The 14188-nt window shown below is 52.4% G+C and overlaps 1 protein-coding gene across 1 annotated transcript; it reads left to right on the forward strand.

The window, feature by feature from the left end:
- The first annotated feature begins 6184 nt into the window (after nucleotides 1–6184).
- On the forward strand, nucleotides 6185–13901 carry LOC119109974 (5-hydroxytryptamine receptor 1). The gene is made up of 4 exons (XM_037233720.1): nucleotides 6185–6859; nucleotides 6944–7359; nucleotides 7658–7681; nucleotides 12703–13901. Exons 1-4 carry the CDS (start codon nucleotides 6196–6198, stop codon nucleotides 12862–12864), a joined length of 1266 nt encoding a protein of 421 aa, XP_037089615.1. The 5' UTR covers nucleotides 6185–6195; the 3' UTR covers nucleotides 12865–13901.
- The last annotated feature ends 287 nt before the right edge of the window (nucleotides 13902–14188 follow it).

Here is a 14188-nt window from a genome sequence, read left to right on the forward strand (position 1 = left end):
CCTGTAAGGGTGAGACCAGGTGGTGAGAGGTCCCCGTATCGGTCAAGAGGAGCAAGTTATACTAACCGCTACCAGCGTTGGACACGGGCTTCGACTGTTTATTGCATGCTCGATGATAACGTAGTCATGGCTGCTTTTGTGTAGTTGATCCCAACGCTCATACATTTTACGGCACATCATATTGCATGATGCATGCACAAATAACATGTACGAATACATTCCGTTCATGGCATCGTCACTGACTGTTCTTAAAGGAATGACACGCAAAAGTAAGATTAGCTTGGTAACCTTGGATGTTCTTCACAATCCATACGAGACGTATATCGATGCAATAAAAGGACAAATATTATTGTTTTATCAAAACGTGTATAGGTCTTAATACAGCGCACAGCGCGTACCTGACGTCCCGTCGGGAAATATCCTAATACATAATATAAGTGTACTATACTATATATATATACTACTATATAAGATAAGTGCACTAAAAGGGCATTGGAACGCAATGGTTCACATTGTGTTCACATGTAGTGGGGCGCAACGTTCACATGCACGCCAACGGCAGCTGTTAGCGTTCACATGCACGCCAACAGCAATTGTCAGCGTTCACATCACGCCAACGGCAGCTGTCAGCGTTCACATGCACGCCAACAGTAACTGTCAGCATTCACATGCACGCCAACGGCAGTTGCCAACGTTCACATACAAGCCAACGACAGTTGTTAGCGTTCACATGCACGCCAACGGCAGCTATCGGTGTCCACATGCACGTCAATGACAGCTATTATCTTTCACATGCACGCCAATGGCAACTGTTAGCGTTCGCATGCACGCCAACGGCAGCTGTCAGCGTTCACGTACACGCCAACGGCAGCTGTCAGCGTTCACGTACACGCCAACGGCAGCTGTCAGCGTTCACATGCACGCCAACGGCAGCTGTCAGCGTTCACGTACACGCCAACGGCAGCTGTTAGCGTTCACACACACGCCAACGGCAGCTGTCAGCGTTCACATGCACGCCAATAGTAGCTACAAGCGTTCACATGCACGCCAAGGGCAGCTATTAGCGTTCACATGCATACCAACAGCAGCTGTCAGCGTGCATGCGTCACGGCTATTTCGATGTCTTTGATGTCATTACAAATACTGCGATGAATGTGGAAGGTACTAAATGCCGCTAAGCCCAGCTGGACTCTGCCCAGACTCGAAGCCATTACCAGGTTACAGAGTGCACAGATAGTCGCTAGCATGGATCATTACGGCAAGCACGCGAAACAGGTCAAACGCGCGCAGCTGTTACTACGCCATGGCGCGTCGACAATCGTTGAAACAAATATCTGAGCGTGATGGTTCAGCTTTTGGATATTTGGGATTTCCAGCTTCTGCAACTTTAAAACTCGAACTAATGCTATCGTAAACTTAGTGCGGCCGAGGTCTTGACTTCAAAACTTGCATCAATTAAATTATGTGTGGGGTTTAATCTCGCATAAGTTGCTGCGCTCGACCTCTCATAGATACAGCCATGCTGAGGCGGCGAGGTGATTGGCTGAGTGCCACACACACTCGCCACATACACATGCCTCGAACAGAAGCGTAGTTATGGGAGGCACCTTAGAGGCAAACCATTGACTACCCGTGTCACACCACGCCGTTTTATGAATGGAAAACATGCTGTCACGCTTTCATCAACCAGAGACGATACGGAGCGGGTAAGCTTTTCTCGAGGACACAGCCAAGTGAGTGTATCGCGCAGGTCTCACAAGTTTTCATTTTGCCACGAAAGGGCCCGACTGAGGCTGTCAGTTACACATCACCTATAGTATTTCATTGAATAATCTATTAAGACCGAAGTGAACTCCTTTGCCGTTTTGGGAAAGGAACGGGACGATGCATAATGATTGTGGGTGAAGTAATTGTTCGGACTATAGTTCTGGTCTGGTGTGTTAGCATGTACAAGGACAACAGCCCGAGCAATGAACACACACATCAGACGTGGACGATAGTCCAAATAATGATTCCATCCGTAATTCCTCACTGCCATGCGTTAGTTCATACAATGGGTCTAAAATATACAGGTATTGCCATTTTCTTCAGGTCGTATACATCACTTCACTGCTTTTTAAGACTCGGAGTACACTTTGATTTTTTCTTGCTAATTCTCTGCATCATGATCTAAGGGTTCACAGCATTCTAAGTGCTGGTTGCTGCAGCCAACAGAGTTTCCCGGCGCTGCATATGGCCGCGCCCTCTGCCGGCGTCCTCAGGTCTGTTCGGCTGGGCCACTCCTGTTTCGGTTCGCTCCACCGGTGGGGTCGGAGGGGGGGGGGGGGTGACCCGGTACCCGTTGGTGGCGTGCCGGTAAGGTCGGGGGCGACCCAGCACCTGTTGGTGGCGTGCCGGCGAGGTCGGGGGCGACCCGGCACCTGTTGGTGGCGTGCCGGTGAGGTCGGGGGCGACCCGGCACCTGTTGGTGGCGTGCCGGCGAGGTCGGGGGCGACCCGGCACCTGTTGGTGGCGTGCCGGTGAGGTCGGGGGCGACCCAGCACCTGTCGCTGGTGTGCCGCGGACTTGCGGCCGAGCCCGAGGGATCCAGGCCTGGTCAGGGGAATCGAGCCCCTCCCCGCCGCCCTGGCCGGCGCTGTTTCCCTTTCAAATGCGGTAGCCCGGTCCGGGACACAGTGCTCGCCAAGGGTGGAGCAGCTCGGGTATCTAACTCTCTGTTTAATATTATGCTCGCACAACTGCTGACATGCTTTGACTGTCGGTGACAGTCGGAGTAGGGATATTGGAAGGCCGACTGACGCCGCTTTAATACACTGTACGTTAAATCTGTCAAAACTTCGCCACCCTCCCATGGTTGATAGAGATGTGTTAATATCATGCCACAAGTTGGGCTTTGATAGCCGCGCATGAAGCGTAATGCAGACGAAATTTAGACGCATCACGATTGCATATTCTTCGACAGCATGAAAATTATAAGAATGAGGACGTTTCACATGCAGCATATCATTTTCACAGCTTACATTGTTGAAACGCAACGTTGTTCCCATTTGGTTACGATTCCCTTTCTTTCCTTCTCTCTCTCTCTCTCTCTCTCTCTCTCTCTCTCTCTCTCTCTCTCTCTCTCTCTCTCTCTCTCTCTCTCTCTCTCTCTCTCTCTCTCTCTCTCTCTCTCTCTCTCTCTCTCTCTTTCTCTCCCTCTCACTCCCTCCCCCCTCTCTCTCTCTCTCTTTCTCTCTCTCTTTCTCTCCCTCTCACTCCCTCCCTCTCTCTTTCTCTTCTGTCTCTCGCCCATCACGTTCTCTCTCTTCTCTCTGCCTCTCACTCCCCCCTCTCTCCCCTCCCTCCTTCCCCCTCCCCTCCCTCTCTCCGTTCCCCCCCCCCTCTCTCTTTTCTACTCGCTCTTCCTCCCTCACTTATTTAGATTTTCGCATGTCTTACTCAGGCTCTCATCCTTCCAGATATTGAAACTCTGCATGTCAGCATTTCATAGTTGTATTTCATCTCACGGGAGCCTTTGTCCTTTTTTCCTGTTCTCTTTTTAGTTCACCTCACTACGTTCTATGTGACACCTTTCCATCCCTCCCGAGCATCAGCCGAGGGGACGCCGCCGGCGAAATCGGAGAACAGCTCAAAGGGAAACGTCTTGGAACATCATGCGCCTTGCCGACTCCAGGGCGTACCACACGCGATACTCTGTCTGAATGAGGATATGTCGGTTTATGGTGGCTACTGCGCCATACTGCGCCTACTGTGCCTACTGCGCCATCGTGACATAGACGGCCGCAGGCGACGCAACCACCGAGTGCAATGGCAGGTGACGCGATTCGGTGCAGCTGGTGGAATGCCAAGCGCTCGTTAAACTTTATTTATGTGGAAGTAAAAGCCACTCACGAAGGGAAAGCTGCTGCACGTCGTGCTTGAATAGTAAGCCGTCCAAAGTACTGTAAAGACTCCGAAGATCGATGATGCCCGGTAAGTCAGCTTGCACTAAGCCATATAGATGACTTCATGTCAGATACCCAGGACTTCTGCGTAATCTCTGCCAGATGGAAGCTTTAAATGGTTAATAAGGAATGCATTTGACATGAAACTATGCACACCTTACAATTCTGTTCCTTTGTAAGCCACGACTACTATTCGGTATGACACTGTTGCCATACTTACGGATGGCGTGGTTAGCTAATAAGTGCCTGCGTATTCCACCTGGTGCTGACGGGATACACATAGGAGTAACAAATACAATAGTTCGGATGGAATATTTAGGAAGACATGCTGGGCATAACTTCTGCCAAGCATCGCCACATAATAAGTGCAGTGGCGGCACGCAAGTATCTTCATCGTGATTTCCGTTTCAGCACGCACCCGCTTGCCTAATTTGCATGCAAATTTGTTGCAACGAGTCCGAAATGGGCACAGCGAGGCATGCAATACGCACCAATGCCGCAAACAACTTTCAGCATCCCGTCACATTGCAGCCACTCAAACTTCGCGACCGTCGCACGTGTTATTCGCGGCGTCGCACCCCCACGCCGATGTCGGTGCCTTTCCAGCCCGGTGCCCCCTCCCCACCTCCCACGCCGTCGTGACCCGGGCGCGGCCCAGCCGGGCTCACTCACGCGCCCTGGTCACGGACCTCCGCGGGGGGGGGGGGGCGGGGGCGGGGGGCGGGGAGGGGGTGCTCAGCGGCCCGTCGGCGGTAATGGTGCCCCGGCCAGAGATGGCCACGTCGTCAGCGGGACGAGCAGAAATCTGCCCTGACGTGCTCCCGCTGAGGCGGTGATCGTCTGCGGCCGGTGGCTTAGTGCCACGGAGCCCGCCCGAGGAACGTCGTTAGAGGTGACAAGCAAGACACTCGCTCATGGTTGATATCTAAACAAAATAACTGCCCCTGGCTACAGATCATCATGCGGCCATATTTAACAGAAATATTTGGTGATGATTATGACATTTTGCGACTAAGGTATAAACACATTTCAGGTAGCGGATATTTGAAATGTTTCATTTAAGGAGCAGGTCGGACACGTTCAACCGAAAGGTCGGTTAGTTAAGGCGACTGCCCTTAAATGATATATAGATGATAAATGGCCAGGCGAAATTGATGATATATATTATATAGGTTATATATATGATATAGATTTACCCGATCGTAGCGGGATGGTTTCCGAGTCGCTCTAAGCGCTCGCTGTTTGGCACTGAGTGGGATGGCCGGTGACAACGGCCAACGCCCATACTGAGGGTCAGATGACGTCGAGGGCCGGGTGGACCGTGCCGAGCATTACGACACGTTAATCTCTTAGCGCAAGGATCTGCCACTGACCTGGAGTTTTACGACCGCATGGTGGTGACAGAGCTAACGCAACCAGCTCTGCTTAACGTTGGCTTGGAGTCTAGAAATCCATGCAACGAAAAGCTTAGATTTAACCTTATCACGTATGAAATAATTGTTTGGACTGTCGTCCTCACCTACTGTGCTGGTGTGTTAGTATCCAGCCAACGCTTCAGTCAGATAGTTGTCCGACTGCCATCAGGTGCTTCTTAGCCCTTGGGGAGGACTGATTGGTTTTGAACTTTCAGTCACAATGCGTATTTTCTCTGTGGACTTGCCGGGATTCGAGCCAGGGTCTCGCCACTAAACTGCCTTCTACCTGTTTGTATCCACCATTGTCGCTGGTGGTTAGTTCAGCGGTAGAACCCGAGAGAAGACGCTGGTTCGTATCCTAGCGACGCCACGGAGAAAACTTCGGTTGTGACGCGTGCAGGATTAAAAGTTGAATACTATCCATTCCTCCCCGGGAATCGCTAACACTCAACGGCGGCAGACGATTCACTGGCACAAACGGTGTGTGGGTACTAATACACCGGATGGGGGCGGTGGTCCGAACCGTCATTCTCTCGGTAGCCTTAACTTGTCGATAATGCTTAACATTCGTGTTATACGAGACCTTCTTATATGTTCCGTTGGCTGTGCGCTAAAAGCAATGCGCTGCACAGCCTGAATCCAGTGTTGCAATTCACATGCGAGGAGTGACTGCAGAGACGAACGGCAGCGTTTGCAAGCCTGGCCGATCGCTCCAGCGGCATGTACCAATGCATTGTGCGGCCTTCCCCAGGGACGGCCGACGGTGGCACCATGAATGAGCGCGCCACGCCGCGCCCTCGACTCCCGTGAGCCGGGGAGCCGGCACTCCCGGTCCGATGGAAGCGAACATGTCGGGGCTGGAGTCGGCGGAGCTCGCCGCCGCCGACGGCTATCCGTGGCAAGTGAAGCTGGCGTTGATGCTGGTGCTGCCGCTGCTCATCCTCTGGACAGTAATTGGCAACGTGCTGGTGTGCGTGGCCGTCTGCCTGGTCCCCAAGATCCGCAGCCAGCCGTACACGGTGCTGTACGTGTCGCTGGCCGTGGCCGACCTGTTCGTGGCCGTGCTGGTGATGCCGATCGCGCTGCTCTACCTCTGCGCCGGCACGTGGCGGTTCGGCCGAACCCTCTGCGACGTGTTCGTGTGCGCCGACGTGCTCTCCTGCACGGCCAGCATCCTGAACCTTTGCGCCATCAGTGTGGACCGATACCTGGCCATCACCGACCCGTTGCAGTACTCGCAGCGACGCGTCGAGAAACTGATGGCGCTCTACGTTGGCGTGGTGTGGGGCGGCGCCATCTGCATCAGCATCATCCCCATCGTCATCATCGGCAACGAGCACGGCGCCGACGACATGTGCACTGTCAGTCAGAATGTCTACTACCAGGTGTGGGCCACCGTCATGTCCTTCTACCTGCCGCTGGCCGTCATGATCTTCGTCTACGTCAAGATCCTGAAGGCAGCGCGCATCATCGTACGACAGGAGCGGCGCGCGCAGGGCCACCTGGCGCCGCCGACTGCGCGGGTGACCGGCGAGCGGGACGGCTCGCCCGGCGAGCTGCAGCGCTGCGCCGAGTTCACCGCAGTCGCCGCAGCAGACAGCCGCGCCAGCGTGGCCGAACTGCGGCCGGGAAAGGCGCGGCCGCGTCTCCGCTGTCCCTGGTCGCTGTCGGTGCCGCGCGAGAAGAAGGCGTCGGTGACGCTGGGTATCATCATGACGGCGTTCATCGTCTGCTGGCTGCCGTTCTTCCTGCTGGCCGTCATCCGGCCGCTGGTGCCGCGCGGCAGCATCCCCAACAGCGTGTCGGACGTCTTCCTCTGGCTGGGGTACCTCAACTCGCTGCTCAACCCCATCATCTACGCCACGTTCAACCGCGACTTCCGGCGGCCGTTCCGCGAGATCCTCTGCCTGCGGTGCCGGTCGCTGAAGCCGCTGCTGCGCCAGGAGCAGTACCAGGAGCAGTACGGATGCTCGCAGGCCTCCTACTCGCAGGCGATACAGGTCAGGGAACGGCGGTTAGTACCAGGCGCTCCCCTGTCTTCTGCTGATGGACGGTTCAGGCTGGACTGAGCACTTCTCATTACGATGAACAGCGTCAGAAGCAGTACACCTTTCTCGGGCTTACAGATTGCCTGATCCCAGATTGTTGTGCGGGGCAGCGTTCGTAAATCGTCACTGATAACAGTGCTTGTCCCGAATCGCCAAGGCAATTTGTCCGAATAACTCTATCTGCGACTGCTCTTCTGGGGCGGTCATCGCGATTGCACATTCCGTCAAAATATTCTGCGACCTTTTGCAGTTGTCCCAGTTTGATGCGTTCCAAGTAAGCCATGACATTCTGATACAGCATATGAGCATGTTCGTGTTACTGCATGCTTTGCCTGGCATGGAACGTTATTGCGGCCCTTGAGCATTGGTCATAGGTCTCCCATAAAACAGAATGCTTCACGTTTAAAGATATTGAAGCAAGCACCAGCTATGATGAAACCAGCCTTTTTATATCTGTTGGTATACTATTTAAGGGGAAAAGGCTACTCAAGACAGCACAATTCTCTGTTTAGTAAATCTGCTCCTCAATGCGTCATAACTTGATTACGTCCTGGTATCTCAACCCCCATTTCTGGAAATCGCGCTCAAGAGCGCCAGATATGAACGCCTCAACCTTTGTATTTTAGTTGGCCTTGATCACCGCATGGCTTATGGAATGGTAACATTTGAATGGCGTTATTATGACGTCATGAATGCCAGGGTGACTTCGCAATACTTTCCCCGATATACCTCTTAGGCTTAGGTCTAAAGAAGGCCAGCATGGTGAACGGCACGGAAAGGTCTTCAAGGTGGCTATTTCAGTTCAAAACCCCCTCTAAACGTGGAACACTCCTTTTAAGTGATAGCACCTGCCGGGGTCCGCGCTGAATAGGAAGAACCCACGCAAACTGCGCCCATTTTTCAACCTGACGGGCGTCGAAACGGTGGTGCATCAAGTACGGATGTTCAGCCCGCAAACAGTTCACTTGGACGGAGCGTTACGGCCCCGGCGCGATAGAAATTGTCGTAAATCGTGACCACAAAGGGCAGCTTTGCTGGCACCCGCTTGGTGAAGGCCGACTATGGCTTCATTTGATCGATCTAGACTGAAATTGCACTCAGTGTGCCGATCTAAATTAACGTTGACGGTCTGCGGTTCGGACGGTAAATCGATGCCTAATGCCACGTGCGAGCACGCGGCTGTGCACTTCCGTCGCTTGTTACATTTGTACCTGCGCATCACCCTCATCCTGATCGCGGATCTATTGCGCAATCGCGACTCAAGTTGCGCTGCCCTAAGTGAGCCGCGTGACAGCATGTAACTTAGCCCAGCTATGCCCGTCACGAGCGGACTTCCGCAGCATGGTGCACACCTCCACTGGGCACCTCCGTTCCAGAGTAGTTAGCTCTCGGTGACCTGTTCCCAGGCTATGACGTCTATATTTCCATACTGATATGATTCTTGAGCTGAGCTGTCATCATTTGCCCTATGATATGCCTCAGTTATCCCCCGGCAGTGGCCAGTGTCACGTGGCTATGTCTTAGTGTTTGTTTGAGCGTCCAGTGTCCATGTTTCAGCTGGCCTCGGTCTGGTTTGTCTCAGTTGCCCCGATAAAGCGGTCTGCCTCGGCTGCATCCGTACAACGGTTTGTCATAGCAGTGTCCATGAACGGCCGTCTGCCCGAGCTGTCAGTGAACCCACAACCGTCACCGGCTTATGACAGCAGTGTCTATGAATGGCCGTCGGCCCGAGCTGTCAGTGAACCCACAACCGTCACCGGCTTATGACAGCAGTGTCCATGAACGGCCGTCTGCCCGAGCTGTCAGTGAACCCACAACCGTCACCGGCTTATGACAGCAGTGTCTATGAATGGCCGTCGGCCCGAGCTGTCAGTGAATCCACAACCGTCATCGGCTTATGACAGCAGTGTCCATGAACGGCCGTCGGCCCGAGCTGTCAGTGAACCCACAACCGTCACCGGCTTATGACAGCAGTGTCTATGAATGGCCGTCGGCCCGAGCTGTCAGTGAACCCACAACCGTCACCGGCTTATGACAGCAGTGTCCATGAACGGCCGTCTGCCCGAGCTGTCAGTGAACCCACAACCGTCACCGGCTTATGACAGCAGTGTCTATGAATGGCCGTCGGCCCGAGCTGTCAGTGAACCCACAACCGTCATCGGCTTATGACAGCGGTGTCCATGAACGGCCGTCGGCCCGAGCTGTCAGTGAACCCACAACCGTCATCGCTCTGTCTACCTATCCCCGTGTTCCAGTCAACCTTATCTCTACCTTCAGCGTGCGATGACTGTCTAAAGTTTTTGGACTGTGGTCGCCCTGCTGTCTCTCGACGGTGAGCATCCGGATAATTAATAGATACATTTAGCTGAGTGCCCTTTTGCCGAACGCATCTAACTGATTGATGTCTTATCGATGTGCCTTTTTGCTGCGCATCAGAATGGCGAAATGCTGAAAGTGGAACGGCAGTTTGCCGACCTGCCTATTCCTGACGTGCCAAATCGACAAGTTAAAACGCATATTCATCGAATACCGTTCTGAAGAAATACGCTTCATTCGAGAGCTAAGTTGCCGAGATGCTCATTAGTCGAATGCTTATTAACTGAATATTCTTTATTCGAATGTTAATGCGTAGAAATGCTGTTCATGGGATCTACACAGAGGTTGCTCAACCCTCGCTCGTGGGCGTTTATTTTGACCGCCTCTTCACAATGGGAAGCCTCAGCGGCCTATCCCTGAAAATTTCGAAACCAAGCAAGCTAGAGCCACGGAAAAGGCGGCATAAAAAAGCTTTCGTCAAACTTTATCACATGGATGTGACTTAACAATGGTGAGTATAACTCGTGAAGGGATAAACCAGGCACACTCCTCGGCTATTGCAAGAACTAACCGTTCTACAGCAACGTAGAAAACGGTGTTGCATGGCCCTGAAAACCCCTATCGTACGAATTCTAGTGAGAGTCGATATGTGTGGCCTTATTGCGTCAAGCTAGGTCAAAGGGGTGAAGTTTAGTGCTCCATATACCCGTCCAGATATATCAATAAGTAAACAAGCCGAGCCAAACCGCATTGTTTCATGTCCTTAGACCAAGTGGTTACACGACGCCAGCTCTCTTCCTACCAGTGCGTCATGTAATTCATGGACTGTCCCTGACTGTCTGCGGGCGCTACTTCTTCAGATAATTTTGAATAGCTCAATGTCGTCGGTGTGCATTTCGCCTTTTGAACATTGCAGCAAGACGACATGGCGGCAAATGCTTTTCTGGGTTTTCTCATTCAGTGAAATAATGTTCCGTTGAAAGCCATTTTGAAATTTGCGCTAGTACGAGACGGCGGTCAAAATCCGTTGTCCCTGAAAAGTGGTCAACGCCGATTTTCGCGCGAGTAGGGGCGCGTCCCCCCAGATGTGATCTACTCTCTACATGTACGATCGTATGCTTTCAATGCGAGTGGTATCACTGGCAAGCCATTAAGTATGCGACTGAAAAAAACAAAAGCCGACATGAGAAAAGCTAAGCCACTCAGTGTAAAGGCGACCCATAGCTATGTGGCCACTACCCATTGTAAAGGCGACCCACAACTATGTGGCCACTATCCAAAATCAAGGGACGGAGCCACTGGTCACTAGGTCTGTGGGGAAGAATGCAGGGCGGGGGAGGGGGGGGGGGGTGCATCTCCAATGCGCTGGTATTTGACCACTTGCTTCGGGTGTTGCACGGGGACAGTCGATCTCAAATACCCTCCGCCGCCTAAAGGCCGCCCGAGAAGACTGGGCATAACATGCCATCCATCGATGGGTCAGCAGAAGGTGGCGCCGGCTGCCTGTTCCACCATTCTACGAGCTGAAATGCAGTGATGCGCAATCCCAGGTGTGCCGGTTACGCCTGTTCTGATCACCTGGACTGCTGTATCGTGCTCCACTTGAAACTTAAGATGGCAAACTTATATTCTGCGATAAAAGCGCGACTGGTGCACGTGTTGGGCCCCTTAACTACTTCACCACGCGGTGATCGCCGGATCAGATAACCGCGGAAGGAGAGACACACGAAAACACGGGAGTGTTTTCTGCCCGAAGGCGCCAGTACGCTGCATCCCCGAGGCTTCCCTTTGTATGCCACCGTGGCGACCGTTCAAAAGGAGGCAGCTGACGTATCCACGATACTTTGCTAACGTATTGGTGCCAATACAGTATACCTTACTAGTCATTCGGATATTTTTGTATTATTTGTTTAAATATTATAACTTTGGCAGTGTTTCATTGTGATTATTTTGCTTCTACACATACGCAAAACCGGGTTAAAGCCGCACAATGCTGTACACAGCGTGATATACGGACTTGCCTGCTGACGTCAGGCCAATCTGCTAACTTTAAATCACGTGCATTTGGAGGCAATGAGTCCTGCAGACGCCCTTTCTTCCTTAGGCTAGCACGCAAACTTTGACAATAAAGGCACTCGAGGAAGATGGCGCTAAAGTTGAGAGAGCTACACGTTCCGTCCTGGATGCAGAAGGGCCTACCCCATTGCCTGGATATGTTGCTGGTTCTAAATGTATTTTTCGCACTGTGTTCCGCGAATGTTTCTTCTGAACGTGACGCGCTATCCAGAACGGGAATGTGGTCACAACTCGCGGCATGTGCTTGCACGCGCAGATTTATTACCAGCAGGTTCCACGAGCAGGCACTTCCTATGGATGAGTAGCTATGTTATAATATATATATATATATATATATATATATTATATGTATATTATATTATATATATTATATATTATATTATATATATATATATATATATATATATATATATATATATATATATAATGATTCCAACACCGGCCCTTTTGCAGAAACGGGCCTACCGACAAGTGCTCATGTTCGAACATTGTCTGCCCGTCAAATGCCTGTACGTAGTAGGACATAACCTTTCGACAGGCGTCCGAAGGGAACCTTCCTCGCGGCACTGTTCTTATAGCCGCTATGCAGACACTGGCGACCGGCAGGAGCAGGCATATACACCTAACTAAGAGCCCCGAACCCCTTCATCATTCAACCAATGTCCCTGATTCGTATCGGCGCCTAGCGGAGTGGTCATCTGTTCCATTGCGGGAGTCCAGGTGGAATGCTATTTCAGTCATAAGAGGATTCCTCTCACGTTCAGAAGTAATTGGATGCTCCGGGATCTCTCAGACAGCTGAGCCCAAGCTACCATTCATGCCACGCGCCCTGCTCTCCGCCGGGATGCCCGTTGGTTGGACCCGGCGCGGCCACCCAGTAACGCGGGACGTCGCCCGTTCCAGCTGCCCCTAGTGGGCAATCCGAGAGAAGACCTCCTCGGGGACAGCGTGATGTCGCCCGGCGTCGAGGAAGACCGGCCAGCGACGGCGGAGGCGGCCTGGCGAAACAGCAGCCAGCGGCGCGCCGCCGGGACCGGAGCCACGCGCCGAGAGTCGGCCCTCTAACTTCACCGGGTCGACGATCAACTCGACTGAGTCAGACTCCTGACTCGGCACAAAATCTAGACACCGCGCATAGATCAATATCCGAGCTCTCAGAGCTGAAGCTCCGACTTGGCAGAGCAAGAAATAAACAAAGCAAAAAAAAAAAGGACCCAGGGGAGCTCATTCAACTCCGCGGCTCAAAGTACCCGCCGAATCCGCAGAGTCGACGCTCTGACGCAACCGACAGTGTGACACAGTCTCATTAGACTGTCGATACCAGCGTGAAAACAGTCATCGGGCCTGCTCGCTCTTGCTGACCGTCAACTATTCCTAGCAAAGACCACGCTCCGACCGCATCTGCTCACGGCGAGGCGCAGCGTTCAGCGCGCGGGATCCCGCAAGCCGAAACGCGGACGTCTCGGCGGCGACGGTGCTGTCAGTAGGGCGTCATGAACCATGACCAACGAAATAGGAGCTGGCGGCAGAGAGACGAGAACCGCGGGAAGCGCGTCATGTGATCTGCAATGACATCTCTCATGACTGATGATGGTTGTATCCTGTTAATGGCTTCTCTGTGTGCGACATGTGATCTCCACGCGCTGTGTTGTAATGCCGATGCTATTTATAGGCTGTACAGGGAGTGTTTCATGACGCCACAGTTCTGCATTGGTTGCGTGGCGCATAATAATGCCGGTTCGTTAACTGGATTCTGTTTTTCACTATAGCGTAACGGGGTACATGACACTGAAAAGAAGACGCGAGCTGAGTTTGATGAGCTTCATCAAGTATATTAAGCTTAGTTCCAGGCAGCCCAGGTAGGTTTCCTTGAGGCAGCATTTTACAAGAAAAGTGCTTCTCTCCTCAGCCGGGGTAAAACAAAACCTTTCGACAACAGCCGTGATGCATTTAGGTGCCGGCTTACGTAGGGGCATCCGGTGCTGTTCTTTTGCCATGAGAAGCTGCATAAGCACATATCGATGCAGACTTATCATTCCTTTTTGTGCATGATACCCAGTTGTGGGTTATCATCTTGATCATTTACCGTATTTACCATGAAATATAACCCAATGTACATACAGCGTCCGACCTTACTATCTCAGACCAAGGACACTTAGGAATGACAGCAGGCCATTTATACACATCACGGCGCGATCGGATGGGCGGTGCCGCGAACAACAGAAGGCTCCACACCTTTTCCAACGCCTGCAGACCACAACTGCACAACTGTGGTGCCAGCTCACTTCATCTCTGAGCTGTCAGCACTCAACTGCAACGCATGTTAGAGTGCAAGTGATCCGTAAATGATAGACACGTGCGCGTTTCATGGATACCGTGGTTAGTATTT

This window comes from Pollicipes pollicipes, unplaced genomic scaffold (genome assembly GCF_011947565.3).
Source record: "Pollicipes pollicipes isolate AB1234 unplaced genomic scaffold, Ppol_2.1 Scaffold_7231;HRSCAF=8579_pilon_pilon_pilon, whole genome shotgun sequence".
Taxonomy (NCBI): domain Eukaryota; kingdom Metazoa; phylum Arthropoda; class Thecostraca; order Pollicipedomorpha; family Pollicipedidae; genus Pollicipes; species Pollicipes pollicipes.